Source organism: Montipora foliosa, chromosome 5, assembly GCF_036669935.1.
Source record: "Montipora foliosa isolate CH-2021 chromosome 5, ASM3666993v2, whole genome shotgun sequence".
NCBI lineage: Eukaryota > Metazoa > Cnidaria > Anthozoa > Scleractinia > Acroporidae > Montipora > Montipora foliosa.
In genome coordinates, this window is record NC_090873.1 from 34,829,592 (window position 1) to 34,849,591 (window position 20,000).

The following is a 20,000-nucleotide window of genomic DNA, read 5'->3' on the forward strand; positions in this document are numbered from 1 at the left end:
AACACCTAATACGCTGAAACTTTACAGGGTTACTAAAGTAAAGGTGCTCTTTCTATTTCTCGTATCACTTTTTTCATTAAGTTCCATTTGAACTCAGTCAAATCTGTTGCCGCCATTTTTGAGAAGGGTCTAATTATTTTCAGGGTACTTCGGTCATATTGTACGACGCGAACGGGATTGAATAACCACAAAAAACTTGCATCTTATTGTAGCAACAACGTTCCATACCACAGATTCATGTTACATCTCTGTTAAACAATTTTTTCTTATTAAATGAATTTTACGATTTGGCCTTTTGTATTGATAATAATGATAATCACATCACGTTTAAAATCGAGCATGTAGTTTATTTGCCGTGTTTCCCTCGTAGCATCATTTGCACCATCGCTCCGCTCGGGCGCAAATGATGCTATACTCGGGCCACAAATAAGCTTTATGTCCCGCAAAAGTAATGTGATTGTCCTATTCACAGGAATTCAAAAATTAGTGATCCAGTGAGCCGTGAAGGTCATTGTACATCGGGAAAAAGCATAGTGCGCTTCAGGAATGGGATTATTTTTGCTTTGATTAATAGGGAAAGATTGAAAAGGTAACAACTTTTTCATCGAATGATATTGGCACTTGACGGAGTCACTGATCTCAGCATAGAAGCAGAGGTGGATGCAGCACAGTCACCAACGTCGTTCCCAGGGTCTCTCTTCTCTGCCCCATTATCGTTGTCTTTTTCTCAACGACAATGGAGGCAGAGCAGGGAGACCCTGGGAACGAGGTTGGACGGTCACCAGCGTTCACTTCCTCGGGCGCACGGTAAGTCCTGTAATTTGTACAGTCGAAGCAGTCGAAGAAACTGTGGTGCTGCGTCGGTGGGAGAGTGAAACATGAAAATTTGGTTTTATCAAACGTGACGATAAAGGTCGAATTACCACCGAGAACGATTTGGAAAGCTGACGTTTCGAGCTTTAGCCTTTCGTCAGAGCTCTGACGAAGGGCTAACGCTTAAAACATGAAGGAAGGGTTATGTTTTTGCAAACGTTGGCCGTGTAACACTTATATTTCAACAGACTTAACTATTAGAGCTCGAGGGTAAAAAACTAGTGGTAGTGGTAGTGGTAGTAAAAATCTAGTGGTAGAAAACTGTCACTTCACGTTACCGTCCAATAGTTAAGTCTGCTCAAAACGTTAGCTTTCCAAATCGTTCACCGTGGTAATTCGACCTTTATCAACACGTTTGATAAAACCAAATTTTCAATAGCCAACACGTCTGAATTCTTCCCAACCCGCGACCTCCTTATCACTCAACGGAACGGAGCACTCAGTTCAGACACAACTGAGACTACAACTGTGTTTTGTTCCTGCACCACATGCATTGCAATATCTGAAACCTTTCCTAAGTCTTCCGCCGGCCGTCGCCATCCTGACCCTCAGTTTCCCGCCACTTGAGGCAGTGTTTACACGAACGCAAGGAAAGGTTACGTTTTATACAAACGTTGGCCGTGTAGCACTTATTATTTAAACAGAGTTAACTGATTAGAGTGTAATGTGTAGAGCTAGATTTTATAAAACGTAACCTTTCCTTGTACTTGTACATGTTCATTGCCGTGACTTTAACATCTTCAGTTCCCACGGCCTGTTCCCGTCTGACCTTGTAGCTCAGTCGGTAGAGCGGCGGAGATCTAACCCGAAGGTCGTGGGTTCAATTCCCACCCTGGTCAGAGTTTTCCTCTGTCCTTGCGTGGGCCCATTTCCATCAGTAGGGCTAACGCTCAGATGGTTCATATTGGAGAGAAAATCTAGCTCTACATGTTACACTCTATTCAGTTAACTCTGTTTACACGAACGCAGTTTCATTTGTAACCACATCGTTTTCGATGCGGTTACGCTTTCTGTTTTCACGCCACTGATCGAGACCGTTGGCGAAACCCGGTCGATTTGAAAGCGCTAATAATAATAATAATAATAATTATAATAATAATAATACAAATAATAATAATAATAGACGGATACAACGTCTGGACGAATATAATTATGGCAGACGGTTTTATTGCTATTCAGACAAATTTAATTCCTTACATTAATTTCGTCTCGATTTTTTCCGTCTGAAATTCGACATATAAACTTGGCCCTTGCGTGGAGAACTGAAACGTATTCGTCTCCATTATCTATTCGGTTCTGCGGAGAACAAGCATGCGACAGCGGGGACGCGAGTGTTCGAGAGCTCTCTTTTCTTGGGTACCCTGTGCAGCTGCGGACCTTGACCTCCTTTCCAGTTCCAGTCCTATTCACAATTTGTCATATCACGATTTTGAGACTTTCGTGACAGTCTGCATGGCTTCTCTTTTCCATCGCACGGCCTCGAAATGGGCTTCGTTTCAACATCTGAGATATTTGCCCCATGGCAAAAAGACACCAGCTCTTTCGGCGTTCTTTAGCTCCTCTTCTAGGCTGAGCGCAATTAAAAATGTTATGGTGATTGGTAGTGGCCTGATGGGGGCCGGAATCGCACAGGTGAGATCAAGTTTATCCCATTGACGAGTAAAATTAAATCGTCTGGCGTTAGACAGAGTAAAATACTAAGTATGGCCGGTTTGGGTGTCCAAGGGTTAAATGGGACATAATTTTTCAGTGAGTGATTAACCCACTGACTCCTGGGGGTTCCCCATTGACGAGTAAAATCGTCCGGCCGGATTAGGCGTGAAAGGATTATCTTGTTCACTTTTAGGTAGTTTTCTAAAAGATTTTTAATCCACCTTGGCAAGTTGAAATTTTAAGAAAAAGTTTTCGAAGGACTTGTTCAATGTATCATTTCAAAGTTTTTGCCTAGTAATTCAATGTATTACGGTTAGTTTTTGCCTAGTAACCTCGCCTGTAAGGATGACTGAATGGGCAGAAACTCTGGTTCATAGCTGGGGTTTTTTTGGGTGAAAAAAATTTTCTTATTTGGATGTAACATAGCTCAGGCATGCAGCTTTGATCTTTTTTTCTCCCATATTTAGGCATAAAATTGATAATAAAATTGGTGTCCTAAAATCCTCAGGTTTGTTTCCAGGAAAAGAGTTGCAAGTTACACACTTCAAGGTCATGTGCCTCAAAGTGGGAGATAGGCCATTAATTATCCCTTTTCCTTCAGAGAGTGAGATTTAAGACCTGGCCGAAAGGATCCAACATGTTGGTGCAACATCATTTGGTCTCCATGTTGCATTTGTTTGGCCACCTTGTTTGACACTTTTCAACATTGTCCAATAATGTTGGACAATGTTGGATCCATCTGACCAGGCCCTCTTAGTGTCTAATGCCAAATGATTGCACTTCTGTCTTGTCGATGGGGCCCCTTCCAATTCATGGGTGAATGGGTGCCCAACATTTTCTTTTAATTCCTCTCAAAAACAATGTCCCCTTTGAGCTTGGTAACAACAGCACTGTCCTAGTTTGCTGCTTCAAGGACCAAAATACATCTGGCACGATTTGAAGAAACTGCATGGAGATGATGATAGATTTTTATATGAGTGGGAAACCAGAAGGAAAACCTCTTGATGCAAAGTTGAAAACCAATAATCTGAGCCCATGGCTAACCAGTGTTGTATTGCCTGGTCAAGGAACTCAATCCAGGTGCCTTTGATGGGAGTTAAGGGGAGTCTGGCAACTATGTTATTGTTGCTCTGCATTTTATTAATAACTCATCACTATTCTTGGTTTGCACGTGACGTCACAAAAAAATACAAAACTAAAGAGCCTTTTGAGTTTTTATCTTGATCAGCTACAATAGGTTTTAAAAATATATCTGTTTGCATGTTTTCAGCTCAGTACCGTGCTTTGTTTTGAAAGTAGAGCAGTTTAAATTTCAGAGTTTTTCACAGTGCGTGACATTTTGAACATGCCAGTTGCATAAAAACATTCAGTTGATTTCCCTCGTGTTTTTGTGGCCTAAACAGCCAACATACTAGGACACGTGGCTATATGAATGTTTGCTAGCTCATTATACAGCAGAAAGCCAACAGCAGACAGCAGACAGCCAAACTAAATTCCAGATGTTTCTACAGGTTTCCGGCCGCCATGTTGGTGTACTTCAGCAGTACACCAACATGGCGCCCCCATTACTAAACTCTACAAATTTGAGTAATAAAATTTGCCGAATAACTCAAGTACGGAATATCACACAGCCCAGATACTTGGACCCATTCTTTATTTATTCCTTTTCTATAACATTTCCATTTCTTGACTCAGTTTCTTAAATGGTAAGCAATTTATGTTTTCACTTGCATGACATTCAACCCAAGAATTGTACCCGTAAAAGAAGGGAGTACCCATTTTGTTTTGGTATAGGATCCCTTTACCCATTGACTCCTGAACATCTGCCCCCTTACTGACGAGTAAAATTGTATTGTGTTATACGTCATAAAATCCATTAATTCTCACTCACTCCTCGGAGTCAAGGTGTTAAGGGTTTTAATATTACTATTAAAACCCTTGTTAAGGTTTTGTCAGATGATTTTTTTAAAAGTATTAATTTTGTCAAAATTCTTTTTGTCAGGTTGCAGCAGCCACAAATCACCAAGTAACAATGGTGGATCAGACAAATGCAATCTTGACAAAATCATTGAGGTCCATTGAGAAAAACTTGGGTAGAGTTGCAAAGAAAAAGTTTCAGGATGATGCGGAGGTAGATGATATCTTTTAGAACATAATTTGCCTTATAAATATGTCCAAAAAATAGGTTTTAGTATTATCAATGGCTTCAAATTAGCCAGCATCTATGACACCATCTTAACCCCCTCGAAAGCATTATAGAACCCCTCTTAACATTCAAATTTGCATTGTGGCTGACGAAGTTTGGTGGATCCGAATCAAATATGCTACTTTTAAGTTTTTAATTGCACTCTGAGTACTGAGATTTTTATATTTTTTTATAGTTTCAAATTATTATCTTTTGATTTTGGATAATATTACCACAGCTCCTCTATTAACTTTCTCTCAGATTGTTGAAATATCAATCAATGCCAGCAGTTCTCTTCCATGCTTTTTAAAGGCATGTTTTTATATTTCTTTTTTTATAGTCTGCAAATAAGTTTGTCAATGATGCTCTATCAAGAATCACAGTAACGACAGAGCCCAAAACTGCCATTCCTGACACAGACTTGCTTATAGAAGCCATTGTGGAAAACATGCGTGTCAAGCACAAGCTTTTCTCGGATCTTGACAAGGCTGCACCCAGGTGATGGTCTTAAAACCACCCTACTGACATGAAAATATTTATGGTTTGGAAAAGCTAGAATCCAGAACCCGGAACCAGAACTGGATCCGGAACCGGCACTGGAATAAGAACAAGAAAAGTGTTGATGATATCCAGTTGTTTTATTTCAGCCAAAAAAGTTGAATGTTATATACACACTTTAAGGGCCCACAGACTGATTTTTCGCACGTTGCTAAGGAAGTGAAATGTTACTTCCGGTAACTGACTTCGTCATATCATGAGCTGACAAGAAAACCCACTCATAAGCAAAAGTCACCGTACAACTGTTGTTTCCATCGAAGGTTTTTCTTCGCACTTCCTCGCGCTCGTTCTCAGATCAACTGCGCATGCGTACACGAACTGACTTCCGGTTTGAGAAAAAGCTAATTACAATTTCCGGCGGTCTTTAAATTGAATTATTTTTTTTACATGGCACGTTTCACCCCCAAATACAGAATTAGCTAAGCATTGATTTTTTAAAATCATTTTTTTTGAAAAAGTTATGGGTATTTCAGTATCATTTATGTCTTTAAAAAGAACATTTTTCAAAATAAAAAGACAACCATGCTTGGCTGGATGAAAAAACGAATACAAATTATCAAACCATCGATTAAATACCCAAATTGCATAGCACGGAGACAAATTTAGAGTTTCTTTTATTGGTCACGTGACCATGGGCGTGGTATGATGACGTCAGATTTAGGGTCATTGGCTTACAAAAGTTGGAAACTGACCAAAATAATGCCAAATTCTCCCCAATTACTTAACCATTACATCCTTAGCAACGCACCCCAAAAAATACGTCAGTGGGCCCTTAACCCTTTAACTCCCAATAGTGCCACAGGGCTGAAAGGGTTAACAACAGCTAGATTCACCCAAAAACTATGTCCCCATTAAACTGCATGAGAAATGGAGGGTTTTCTTGGATACCAATACTGCTAATATATGTCCAGTCTTAGAATAAATTGCAAATTTATTTAAAGTGGTTGTTTCATTATGCACCAACTAAATACATGTTACTAGCCCTAAAGACATTAAATTAAACAAAAGAAAATATTGTTTAAATATAGAAGCGAAGGTTAATGCAGCAAAGAATTGTTTTAAGTGCTTTCCCTTAGCCAGTAGCTGTGTCTACAAGAATTAAGCTTTTATTTTGACGCCTAACTCTACACACAATTGATGCAGCTGCATTGAAATGTTCCAGCTAGTTGGTTTACTTTTATTTTCAGCCATGCCATTTTTGCATCCAACACATCTTCATTACCTATCGGAGAAATTGCTAGTGTTACCAATAGAAAGGACAGGTTTGGTGGACTCCACTTCTTTAATCCAGTGCCTATGATGAAATTAGTTGAGGTATGCATAAATTAGACTGTGAGCAGTACCTATTTCAATTCACTGCTTAGTTGGTCGACAGGCAGGCGAACAAAAAAATGGCCATGCAAAATCTGGATTTGAGGAGGAGCTCGCCCCACTTAGAATTAAGATTTTGCTTGGCCATTTTTTATCATGTCTGTCCTCTTTATACACTCAGGACTAACCTAAGCAGCAGAAGAGGGACTGCTTGTAGTCTAATGCACAAGTAAGAATTTTGGATAACTTGTGTTTCTCTAAATCAAAACATAATTTTCAAATTTCCAATTTGAAAACTTTGCATATTCTTAGCAACTGAAACATCTTACAGTAGGACCCTTGGAGCGCTTTCCATTACGTAACATCCACAGCAGAGTTGTATGTAGAGGTGGGCAACTGGCAAAGTCTGCCTGCTATTTTGCAAGGTTTCGCCATCATCTCTCATTATCTTGAAGTAGGGGTTTGCCCAAAACAGATGTCACATGTGCCAAATCTTTAAGAAATCCATGCAAACATCAAGGATGGGTCGGTGTGAGAAAGGTCAGTAATAGCAGACACTGACATGACAAAAACTACCTCCTGACCTATTCTGAGACCCAAGGGATATGTGAGAAAGCAGACCCACCGCAAGGATCTCAATCCAAGGGTTTTTCCCCGCAGAATGATCCTGTCAGTAAAGAGTTCCCTAGGCTAAGGGTGAGTGAGTGGCAACTTTTGGCCTACATTTCAGAAACAACTGACACCAGAATCATGTGTCTTCTAGGATCTTCCTGGAAACAATTTATTTTCATGTAACCTCTCTCTGTGTAGTATCATTCAATGGGAATGCCTTTTGTTTCACAGGTTGTACGCATCCCAGAAACAACAGATGAAACATATGACGCTTTGTTCCAGTTTAGCAAAGAGCTTGGCAAAGTACCAGTAGCTTGTAAGGTTAGATTTTCAGTACTGATACATATGTTATTTATAAATCATCCTATTATGGTCAATTGACTTGTGTCCAAATTTAGAACTGTTTAGAAGGTTTTGCAATAGACTGCTCTATTTAGAAAGTGGGGGAGATCTTTTTTTATCGTCATTGATTTGGGAATCTGATTGCTCATAACGGGGTTTCAAACTTTTGACCTTCAAATTACTTGTATTTCGGATGTCCTGCCACGGAGTCACGGAAGATTTTAGAAGACTTTCCCCTTTCCAAATGTCCTTTATTATATATACCATATTTGAACTAGAAGGGGAAAAAAACAGCTCATGGGGGTCCAGTAAACCAGGTTCGTAATTAAGGGTGCGTTTGGTTGACCCTATTCCAGAAAAGAAAATAATATGTGTGCATGGCGCTTTGAAGCAACTTACAAGGATAATGTTTTGTAAAAAAGCAGTTTAGCAAGTGTTTGAAAAGTATTTTAATGTTAATCATAACCATTACAATTTTCTCAAATTTGATTGGTGCATTAACTGCTTTATTTTTCACTAATTATTGTGTAGGGTTGAAATCGGACAGTGAAATCGGACAGTTGGTTGTAATCAGATACCTGAAATCGGACAGTTACATCAGCCAATCATATTAACTGCACTCAGCTTAATCCACCAATTACAGAATTTATCACTGAATCGTAGCAAGTTAACCACTTACCCTACCAAACTGGGGATTTTTCAAAATATACAAATTTGTAACATAAGACAGTGAAAAAGGAATTCATTAATTTTGTTTTCTCAGAAATTGTCATGGTTATGATTAATTGGTAACAGGACTTTGTGTCGTCCAATTCGCTCTGTAATCATACTCGTGATTAAACAAATCAGACTCCCACTATGCGGTCGTCTGATTTTGTTTTAAAATCACTCGTATGATTACAGACCAAATCTACTCAGTCCCATTACCATTATGAATCTCCATAAAAACGCAGGATTTCTAACTTCTATTTCATGTATTCCTATTCCAGAATACCGTCAATCAAATGCACCCTACGTAAGATATGATCATCTGGGTGAGTGTAGCCCTGAGAAGAACTGTTTGAGATAACTGACTGATGTTTTGACAACCTGAGTGGAAGTCATCTTCAGAGTCAATTGTTTTACTTGACGAAACGTTGAGGTCGCCAAAACATTAGTCAATGTTCTCCTGAACAGTCCTTGTAAGGACTCTACTTTGACCTGCATGATCATGCAGTATACTTCACTGAAATTACGATATGACTCCTGGATGCAAACCATTTACTATTAAACTACTTTCAGTTGACACTGCAAGGACTAATCTTGTTATAATGTCACGACAACAACGACTTTATTACCCTTTTTCTAAGAAAACAATAATATTACAATAAAAAAACTGAAATTATAAAAAGAGTAATTGCTGTCTTCATAACTGTGAATGTTAACAAAAGTACATGTAGGAAGCCAAAGTAAAAAAGATTACATGATAAATAATAATAAATGATAAATGATATGGAAATACTTGGAAGAAAACGTTTTATTCCCAAAGGGTTTGGATGGGCTTCTTTAGCTTGTACGTTTTGTTTCCCCATTTCAGACCACGTGATGTTCCCAAGGAAATTTTCTTTTTGTTTTTACATAAGTTACGCATACATATGCACGTGCTGAAGACGACATTTGGATAAAACTGTTCCCTGGAGTAACATCACGTGGTCTGAAATGGGAAAACAAAACGTACAAGCTAAGGAGTTCCATTGAACCTATTCTCGTCTTTTACAGGATACACCTGGCTTTATTGTCAATCGCTTACTTGTTCCATACCTGTTGGAGGCCATTAAGATGCTAGAGAGAGGTAAGATGGAAAGCTTAAGTTTTATTTATTTCATAGTTTTTTTCTAGCGGTCTCACCGTCTTTGAACGTGTGGAGCAGTATTTTCCATCGGCCATGTCATGCTTCACATCCTTTTGCTTGTATCCAAAATCCCTTTTTTTTTTTTTGGTCTTTATTCGTGCGCCTTCTTCCAAAGTGGCCCCCGTTTTAGTTTTTGTTTGTTTTAGTTTTTGTTTGTTTGCTTGCAGATTAGCCCATAACTTAACCCTTGAACGAGGCAACAAGGGCTAATTTGCAAGCAAAGAAAAGAATGTGCTAAAATAACCACATTAATTAGCAAATTAAGCATAGTTATGAATTAAGCAAAGAACAATCTATTAATATTATGATGATGATGTAGGGGATGCTACAGCCAAGGATATTGACATTGCCATGAAGCTTGGTGCAGGTAAGAATATTGGCGTAATCAATGTTCAAATGTGGTTGAAATTATTATTATTTTTAATAATCCCGCGTCGAATTCACCTTGAAGACATGTATTGCCAAATATCACGCTACTTGCTCAGAGCAGATGAGGAAAAACAGAATTCTTTTTTTTTTGCTATGGAAATGAATGACTGAGATGGAAATCCTGGTAGATGAAATGAAAAGAGAATATTTTTTTCAATGGTGACTCGGGGATACTCAGAAAAACTCCGAATGCTCATTTGCAGGAGTCTTCGGAACCTACGACCTTCCGACTACTTGTTCGGACGTTCTACCACTGTTAACCCCGGTGGATGAGACAAAGAGATTTTTTATCGCTTGTGACTCTGGGATACTCGGAAAAAATCCCATTGCTTCTTCGCAGGAGTCGAACCGACGACCTTCTAATGAATAGTCTGGATGTCGTTTACGAGGTTAACTGCTTTCATGCTGCTGTAGAAAGACGCAATTCTTTGACTTTTAAGAGAGGTTGACCTATTGCGCATGCGCACTACAAAAGTTGTCCCACAATGAACGCATACAGCCCTCCTTCAAATTGCACGTTCTACCTTCTTTCGATAAAAGGGCCTTTGCCGTCATTGGCACGTGAGATCTAATGGTCTTGCGCGGAATCGCCATCAATAGATTTCGGAGGCATAATCTTTGGAAACCTGTGGCAGTTGGTAGCCGAATGCACCGACGCCCTAGAATATTGAAGAAAATGGAGTCTCTGGAGATGTTCGGTAACTAGCGGCTCGATGATTTCATTCTGGCGCTATAAACTAATTGCAATAAGATGCAGATACGGTTTCCCGATAGCCGCTTTTATTTTAGTAGGAAAAAAAAATAACTTTCGGTGAAAATTTATGGCTAGTGGTACCGCTTTTTGAGACTCTGCTTATTACGTAATAAACCAAAACATAACAGTTTCAGATTTCGGAAGGAGATTTTAATTTTTTAAATGAATGCTATTTCTCAAAGTCGAATTGTTACGTACAATTTCAAACTTGACGATGAACGGTGAGAAAATCACATGCTGCAAGCCAGTCTGGCTTTAAACGCTGACAAATATCCAAAATCCCATGAGTATTCAATGAGACATTTCATACCAGCGCAACGCGAACACAATAGAGAGGTTTCGCTCCAGTGCCCAGCAGCCATATTTGCATACTAAAACAAAAGGACGAATTTTCATAAATAATTTACGATGGCCACCATGTTGGATTTGCTATTATCATGCAAATTTGCTACACACTTCTAGCTGAGGGGGCAAACAACACAAGCTCGAGAGGTTATAACGAACATCTTAGCTAAACAGATGATTTGTTTCACGTTCATTGAATGTTTATCACTCAAGTAGTAAAATAGAATGATTACACAAGTTACTTCGATGTTTTTTAGTGAAAAATAAGCAGATAACGAAGTACAAAGTCAAAATGTCGGAGGCAATCAAAAGATATAAAAATATCATAAAAGGAACTTAGTTCTAAATTCTAAAATGTACTTTTAGCAATGTTATTTCAATATTTCGACGAGCCGATTTTCCGCAAATTTGCCCTTATTCCAATGTTTGCCCCCTAGCATAACTCATGGCTAATTTTCTTGACAATTTGAAAACCAACATGGCGGCTATCGTGAATAAGGGCTATTCCGAAAAGAAATTTCAATCATCCAACAAGGCCACCGTGACGTCATGCGAAAACCTTTTATATTTTCTCTATCTCGCTACAGTTTGTGAATCTAAGACCCCCCCCCCCCCCCCAATTTTTGTTGAGAAAATGAATGCGCACGCTTTTGCCTGTGTCTTACGTCAGAGAATGTCAAAACACATCATGTAGTGAATGGAATTGTTAGCTGTTGATTTATAGGAAGTACACTGTAGAAGAAATTTTAACAACTGTAAACGGTTGTAAACAGTTTTGTTGGAATTGCTTGTAACCACAAGCCTCTTGTGGGAATTAGTTGACGGGGCGAGCGTGACTAAATAAATTTCTTTTACTTTCTTACGAAATGTAAACGAGTTTTCGAAGATACTTTTGCCTTAACCTAAAACACATCCGAAGACTCTGAGTATATTGCGAAGCACTGATTAGTAGTGGTTTGTGCATTACATGTTCCATCTTTTTCTCTGGGAACTTTTTACCGTCCAAAATAAGCCAATTTGTGGTTCTAGAGGAACCCGGCAGAAGTGGTGGCTTTAGCCGACAAAAATTGTTAATTAATTATCATTCAGTCCGTGGAAGAAATTAAGAACGAAAAACTTCGATTCGGGTAGAAAATGTAACGAGCTTTTTAAAGGAATGGATACTGAGCTACATAAACATGAAGGATCCAAGAATTGCGTGATGAACAAGCTATAAAAATACTGCGGGTATCCTTAGCTTATCCTTAAAACGTGCCGAGGAAAAACGCGGCGAAAGCTGTGCACGACCTAAAACCAACACTGAAGCCGAAAATAGGTAGAAAGACCTCTGGTGCGATTCGCAACCGCAGCTAACCCAGAAACGACGAGAACATACCAGCGTGGTTTTGCGTAGCCAAAATATGGCGGGAAATTGACGTAAGGAAATTAATTAGATTGACATAAAAGATTCACCCTTATAGGACCTCGTTAAATGATCGTTTGGAAATTGTACAGCAAAGAAACTAATTTGCGAGGATGTTTTTGTGAAAAACATGGGAAAGTCCACACCATCGCTTAGACTTGAGCGTGCTTTGTTGTGTGCGAAAACAAGAGTCACTCGATTCGAGTCCGATGTTGGAAAGGCAGCCGGCTGGAGGAAACGTCAACTGCAAGCGGAGAATGGCTTGCCAAGATCGTTTCGTCGACTGGAAGCTTTTTGGTCGAAGTCTTTAGAGGTACAGGATCGTCTAAGCCTTCAGCTTTCTCTTTGTGATGAAAAAACGTTAAGTTTAGAAGCCCAAATGCTGGTGTTTGAGAAAAAAGTATCTGCTTTGGCAAAAGTTGCACAGGACTTAGAAGACAAAAAGATGGCTTTGAAATCACAATTTCTTAGAAGAGAGAAGAGCAGTTATGAATTGGAACCTGGGTTTGAAACCACTGGGAAACTAATGCAATCACATGAAACCGAACCTGCGGCCACAAAGGGAGTTTTGAAAAGCGAGAAGATGCTTTTCCAAGAAGAAACCGCCAAGTCAACCCGAAATAGTTCGCAAGTATCGGCTACTTCAACCGAAAGTAAGAGAAGCAAAGAGCGAAGAAAGGAGGAAAACCTTGATATCCTTAATTTCATCGAAAGTCGTAAAGTCGAAGTTTCCGCTTTTGGCAAGAAAACAATCGAGGATAAAGAAAGCTGTCACAATTTTGGGCACATGAGACTAGAAGAGATAGCTCAAAAAGAAAGGAATGTAGCGAAGGAACTGGAATATAGCGAAGGAAGGCCGGACTGTGACATTGTGCAAAATACGTTATCTTGTAGCGGATTTATTGAAACGAGTATTCGGAACCGACGAAGGTACAAACCAGTTTCGGATAATTTAAATCGTGTATGCAAGACACACAATGACACACAATTTTTGTACGACTTGACCAGTATGCGAAATGATTTTGGGGATAACTACCAAGGGAGTAACCTCAGCACCACGTTTATTAGTTTTAATGAGAGCGATGTCAGAAACGAATTAGCGAGGAACGAAACTCAATTTGCGACTACGCTGAGTGAATTAAAGAAAGGCGTAAAGAAAAGAGATTCTGAGGTAGGTAAGATCGTTCCAGTGCTTGGTGGATCGTTTGACGAGGAACAAGCCACTCAGCAAGATGATAATTTCGTGGATACGTTCAGAGAAAATTCTGTGGTTGAAACAGAAAATTTTCAGAGACTTTTTGCGCACTTGGAGGCAAAGTCCGACAGCTGCTGCAAAGAAAGGGATTTGTTCGAGTTAGATTTTATGAGGTTGCGCGCAAACATTTCTCTACTGCAAAGCTATGTTAACCTTTTTGTAGACGAGAAAAGACAGTTACTAGGTGAATTAAGCGAAACGAAGCAAAACGATGACACTGCTCGTAGAATAGTTGATAACACGAGTGAGAAGCCCTTTTCATCTGCATCTTTTAACAGTGAAGTCGAAAAGCGAGAAGAAACTGTGCAGATTTATGGAGCTTTGCTCGATACTTTAAATGATGTCTTCAGGTGCGAACTTTGCCGCAAACTTCAGAGTTCTGAATCAGATGTGGATGTTGAGTTTTCCAGCATCAACAAAACTGAAAAAATCCATGAAAACCCTGCGAAATTGCGGACAGACTGGGTTTCTGTTCTCGAAAGTTATTTGAACAAATTAACCCCGAAGCGAAGCAAGTTATTATTTGAAGCAGAAGGAATAAAGAGATGCGACCCAGCAGACCAAGAGAATTTTATGTCAAGTTGCTTTGGAAATGCTGAAGTATCGAAAGAAAACGGCTTAGGTTTTCCCGAAGATTTTGGGGGCGAAATCAAGAAACTTTGGGATATCGCTAGAGATTTGCAAACAAAATATACCACCTGCAAGACTGAACTTGAACGTCAACGGAAACTGATATCCAGAGTTGTTACGCGCGAGGAATCCACGACGCGCTCGGTACATGACATCACACGCGAGTTTTTGTTGAAGTTGAAGGCACTTTTGGAGAATTAATGACGTGACGCAATGATAAAAACACTCATCGAAGGACAAAAGGTTGTAGAGTTTTGCTCAGGAATGCGGCTGGGAGAGCGCAAGCCTCGAAAAGTTAATTTTGACGAAACAGAAGGCCTCTTCTCTTGTGAATTCAAAGGAGTACGGGAAATTTCAACAAAACAATAGGGTTGCATAAACAGTATCAGCAAATCGGTGGAGCTCATTGCAAAAGAACGCAACAGACGTACAAACGATAAGCATATTTACAATTCTTTTCAATTGACACAGATTACCGCTGTGGCTCATAAAAGAATTAGAATAAACGGTAATGGTTAAGCTTAACTTGTGGGGTATAATAAACAGAGTGAATAAGTCAAAGAAGGCGTGAAAAGATATTCAACTCTTTTACATAAAGTATTTTTTTGAGGAGGTTGAACAGCCGTCCTTGGGGAACAGGTTGCAGAGATAGAAAGCGTTAATTAAGCCATAGGCGATTTGTAACGCGCCAATAGGAAAGCGGCGGTTTGAGTGTGTTCAGAGTGGCAAGGCGTGGATTTCTGCAGATACCATCGCGTTTGTTGACACCGACAGAAGACGCGCACAATGTCGACTCAACTAAGCGAGGATCAAGTTGAAAGTGGTTTGGATGAAGAAGCTGCAGAATCCAGTCACCAGTGTGAAAATCAACAAGTACACTTTGATGAAGAGAAAGCGCAAGATTCAGCAAAGGCGTTGGATAACAGCGATTGCACGTTAGAGAGCGAAGGTGAGCGACAGAGCATAAGTGTGGACGTTGTTATGTCTAGCGAAAACGAACTGATTTCTACGGATGTAAATGGCGCGGCTAGTCATGTAACTCCTCAAGGGGAGAATGGAATTAAAGAGAACATAGCTACAGAAACGAGCCCTGTTGCTTCCCCCTCACTTGAATCTCACGAGAACAGCAGCTGTTCTTTTGCCGATTCGCGTGACAATGACGAAGCTCACGTCGACCTTGAGTTTGACGCTGGCACAAATTCTAAAGGCCAGGATGAAGAGGGCTATGGTGCCGAGTTAGCCGATGCAAGCCCTGTTGAAGATATTGAACTGGCGTTAAGAAAACGAAAAAAATCATTGGAAAGGTTATGCAACGTTTTGATGGACGAAAGGGATAAAGCAACGAGTTCGCTGAAGGAGAAGGATGATAATATATTGAGGCTGAGAAAACTCGCTTTCAAGAGCGAGCAAGAGAAGCTCAGTGCAAAAAATCAGCTTGCCAAGGCGCTGGCACGAATAGTTCTCGCAGAGAAAGAAACCTCCGTCACGAAAGAAGAAAATGCCAAACTGACAGCGGAGATTGAAAGGATGACAAAGAGAATTGGAGAACTGGAAGAAGAGAACAACGACTTGAAATGTCAACTCGAAAAAGCGCACGGGAGTCACGGTATCGCTGACGAAGAAGATAAGACGGCGGAGAATGCGGATAGGGTCACGTTATCCCGCGTTGACGAGCTCGAAGAAAACGCTGATTCTGGTGAGACGCCGAGCGTTTTCGAAGAACCTGGAGATTGTCGGCAAGATGAACCCAAGCCGGCTGAGACTGCAAGCGTGGATGAAAACGCAGATGGCGGCGACGGCAAAGAGAAAGCAAAACAAGAGCAAGCAGCGCAACGTGCGGCACCGAATTTTCAACGCCATTCTTTCGCTGGAATCTTGCCTCGACCTTTTCATAGCGTCGAATTGCCGCGTCAGAGCTCTGTGGAACATAGGCATGAGCGGTCGGATTCGTTTGAATCAGATACGGGCAGCGAGAGTGGGTTCCTTCCATCGCCGGGTATTCCATACTTCATGAGGACGTGGGATAAATCCTCCCTCCGTAAATCTGGCTTTAGCCCAGTTCAGTTTAATTATCAGCCTTTGCCGGACAGTATTTTGCAGAGACGCGAAAGCTGGGATGCGATGCGACATGGGTCTCTAATAAGGGCGAGGACAGACAGGGCGCATTCATTTTCGTCTGACAGTGGATTTAGCGAAACCGACATAGGTGCAAGAACGATGACTAACCAAACGACGGAGGGCTTGTCGCGCGAGGAACACACGAGTGAGTTGAACTTTGTACAAGACAACGCGTGTTTCGATAAGCGGAATGACATGCCCGCGGGCGAAATTGAGACCGGGATGACTTTGCAAGTTTCTTCGGTGCATGCAGAAAACACTCAAGATTCCAGAGATTTGATTACCGAACCCACCACGTCGACAGGCGAAATTCACACAAACGACATTCCCCTGCAAGGAGAAGGTCACGACACTTTGATCGATCCATCGCAAAAACCGGAGGAGGAGAAACGAGAGAAGGTCTCCGATTTGGTTAACATTTGGAATAATAGGACAACAGCTGTGTTTGATATTTAGTTGATTTATTAGTGTATTGTGCCTAACCCTCTGAGGCAGTAAGAAAACGTGCTTAGTGTCTGCATTCTACGTGCTTCTTGAAGAATTACGTCAGCGAGTTCGGGATTAGCCCTCCCAGAAAAGCATATTTAACAAAATAAGAATTTTGTTTCAGGTGATTTGAGTTCGCACAGGAAAAAAATTCCTCGCATTTCCGAACTTGGCGTTAAGTGTTAGTTCATTGTTTTGTTAAGTGATGTGTGGAAAGATCCAGTCGATCATGAAGTCTCGTGACGTGGGCAATATCGTTGTTATTAATCCGCCCAATAAATTCTAGCTATCCGTTCGTCATCGAGTTGAGCACTTGTTTTTTGCGGTCGGCTGGGAAACCTGAAACTTCGCACGATTAAGGATTAGTGAAGCGTGCAAAATATCAACTTGCGACTTGGTTTCTTCACGCTACAAGTTTACAGGAAATTTGAGAAACAGACCCTAATCATGGGTAGCGTCTAAAAGTTTTTGTGTGGGTGACAATTATCCCATCGCGCAGCGTAGTAAAATGGACAAAATTCAAATTCGTTTTAAGATAGGGCTGATAGGCCTAATCGACAAAGGAATAAATTTTGGCCTCTATTATGTGTACAGTTCATGCGCGAATCTCAAAAGTAAACTTCCAGAGCCATTGTTTTGCCAGCTCGTTGCCCTTTTTCCTTCGTCAATTCTCTCTGACGATATTCTTACCAGCGTTCGAGAAGTTTCGCTTTTCGACCGTTTGTTTTTGTTGTGGAATTCACATTGCTTATCGTAGCGATCTAGTTGGATGAATTTTAGCTTTGGCTGAATTTTCATATATGAAAATTGTTTCACGGCACGCAATGCCTGTAGAGTGTACGCTAGTCTCGTTTGGCGATGTCACGCAACGCTCCCCTGCGTGACATCACAAAAAACGGCTGCGAAAGAGACAAGATGAACGTGGGCCTTTGACGCTAATCCATTGCGTTGCGTTTCAATTAGAGCTTTCCAGAAGTTGGTCGAGATTTCCCAAAAAGTTGCCCGAAATTTCTCAAAAAGTTGCTCAAAAGTTGCTCCAAAAAAAATTGAAAGTTGCTCTTTGTAACGAAGGTTGCTCAACAGAAATTTAAGTAGATGCTAATCCTGTATTATCACTCGGCAACAAACAATATTAAATACTGCAGAAGGTCGGTTACCAAACTTCACGACAAAGCTAAACATATTAAAATCAAAGCTTACGCCTTATTAATCTACTAGCTGAGGCGTAATTACTCTTTAGCAGTGATATTCTATGGGAGAATTAAATATGTATTTTTTGTTTTTGAATGCGCGGTGGGGGGGGGGGGGGGGGTAGTAATTAAAGAAAATTAATACGGGGAGGCTCCGCCCCGAGGTCCGATCCCCTACTCCGTTTATATACCATTTTTGGCAGAAAAGGTACCCCTTTCGTATTTCTTGCATTGGAAAATAGTACCCTTTTCACAAACCTACTTAAGAACACTGCATCCCCTTTCTAGCCCTAAGAATAAAGTTAAATAACGATATTACCTCTCATGAAAAGGCCCTTTTGAATACCTAATGAAAGACTTACCCTTTCATATACTTCGACCCGTGAAATCCTTACCCTTTCGTATACCTGAAGCGTGAAAAAGGTACCCCTTTCAGGCGGAGCCTCTCCGTATAGGCCATTATAGGGAGTACCCCCCCCCCCCCCTTTCCGGGGCGGTGTCTTGATCTTCAGTGGTATATAGAGTTCCTATAGAGTATAACAGTTAACTGAAAGCAAGTTAGGAATTAACGATAATCATTAATTTAGAAAGATGTTGGATTGTGAACTATGACAAGCAACTTCGTTCCCAGGGCTTTTCTTTGCCTTGCTCTTGGCGGCGAACAAGCCCTGGGAACGAGGTTGTATGACTTGGCAAAACGATCCATTTGTCAATTGGCCTTAAATGACGTATTATCCTCCATTTTGATCACTCTGTCCCAGGACTTGTGGTATGAAAAAGAAAAGAAAAAAAAGTAAAAGCAGCCCCTGGACAGGATTTGAACCCGAAGCACCCAAGAAACTGTTTTTATCCACGTAACCGCTAAAAATCAGCTGACTAGAAAATGTGCCGATTATTTACCGAAACTAATTAGTATATATATAAAATCATTGCTGAATAATGGTTAAGTCTGAGGCTTGATTTTAAAATGGTCAGCTTTCTCTTAAAGTTTGGTAACCGACATTTTTCCCTGTGTAAACTTGCTTCTTAGCGCGCGGGTGTTAATACACGTTTACAACGGCACTTTTGAAAGAAAAAATATTGAAATTAAGAGAAAATAACATCCTCGCAGTTAGTGATGTGGTAGTCTAGTGGTTAAGTGAAGGGGTTATTAATCACACGTTCCCAGGTTCGAGTTCTAAGAATCCAGACATTGGGGTGCGGCTTTTAAAAGAAATATGTTCATTTTCCATGATCCCTATCAAGCTTTCAGTGTCCAAAATGAACGATAATACCTCACTTGGAGGGAAATTGACAATTAAGAATAATCCTTCAATTGAGGGAGAGACTTGGTTGGACTTTGAGATTATTCTCTTTGTTTCTTTCCACAAGGCCATCCCATGGGGCCCCTGGAGCTCGCGGATTACGTGGGACTGGATACAACCAAATTTATCGTTGATGGTATGTAACCTATGCATGTCAACTTTTACATCATCTCCTATCTCGTGACGGCTTTTCTTGGTAGAAGTAAATACAAACAATTTTCCTATCCTGGCCCATGTTGCTTGTTGTCTCGTTCCTTTAGACCTCGACAGGAGCCCATGAGTAGGAGCTTGCCTCTTTCGTACACGCCCTTATGAGTCAACCTTTGCGCGTATCTTTCTATTTTTAGAACTCCACGAGTTCCTCGGCTCTGCACACACTGTTTTAAAAGGCCAATCAGAGTAAAGTCATTGTCTAACGAAGACAAATAAAGCAGTAAAACTGTATTTTAAATCGTGCAAATTGATGTAAATTTATGTAAATGCGAGTCTCCTGCTCAAGGGTTCGTTCTAAAAATAGAAAGATACGCGCAAAGGTTAACTCAAAGATCAACTACATATGGAGGCTCCTAGTAATCAGTGAGTAATGGGCTTCTGGCGATACCGCAATTTACATATTCAGCACAAAGTGGCGTCTTCCGACATACGCTCCCCCGTAGTAAAGG

General features: G+C 40.5%; 2 protein-coding genes and 1 non-coding gene across 3 annotated transcripts in view; all 3 read left to right on the top strand.

Annotated features, from left to right (window-relative positions):
- Positions 1 to 2,270: 2,270 nt before the first annotated feature.
- The window catches only part of LOC138004049 (hydroxyacyl-coenzyme A dehydrogenase, mitochondrial-like), an 18,444-nt gene continuing 714 nt past the window's right edge, over positions 2,271 to 20,000 (top strand). The window contains exons 1-8 of the mRNA XM_068850443.1: positions 2,271 to 2,505; positions 4,529 to 4,657; positions 5,052 to 5,209; positions 6,457 to 6,583; positions 7,424 to 7,513; positions 9,293 to 9,365; positions 9,745 to 9,792; positions 19,406 to 19,474. Of these exons, the coding sequence (XP_068706544.1) occupies positions 2,326 to 2,505; positions 4,529 to 4,657; positions 5,052 to 5,209; positions 6,457 to 6,583; positions 7,424 to 7,513; positions 9,293 to 9,365; positions 9,745 to 9,792; positions 19,406 to 19,474 (874 nt within the window). The 5' untranslated portion in view covers positions 2,271 to 2,325. The remainder of the gene's footprint in view (positions 2,506 to 4,528; positions 4,658 to 5,051; positions 5,210 to 6,456; positions 6,584 to 7,423; positions 7,514 to 9,292; positions 9,366 to 9,744; positions 9,793 to 19,405; positions 19,475 to 20,000) is intronic.
- On the top strand, positions 10,389 to 10,516 carry LOC138004623 (U11 spliceosomal RNA). Its single transcript, XR_011123798.1, has one exon. It is a non-coding gene; the product is annotated as a U11 spliceosomal RNA (small nuclear RNA).
- LOC138004046 (myb-like protein X) lies at positions 14,461 to 17,144 on the top strand. The gene has a single exon (XM_068850442.1). It carries the CDS (start codon positions 15,027 to 15,029, stop codon positions 16,812 to 16,814), a length of 1,788 nt encoding a protein of 595 aa, XP_068706543.1. The 5' UTR covers positions 14,461 to 15,026; the 3' UTR covers positions 16,815 to 17,144.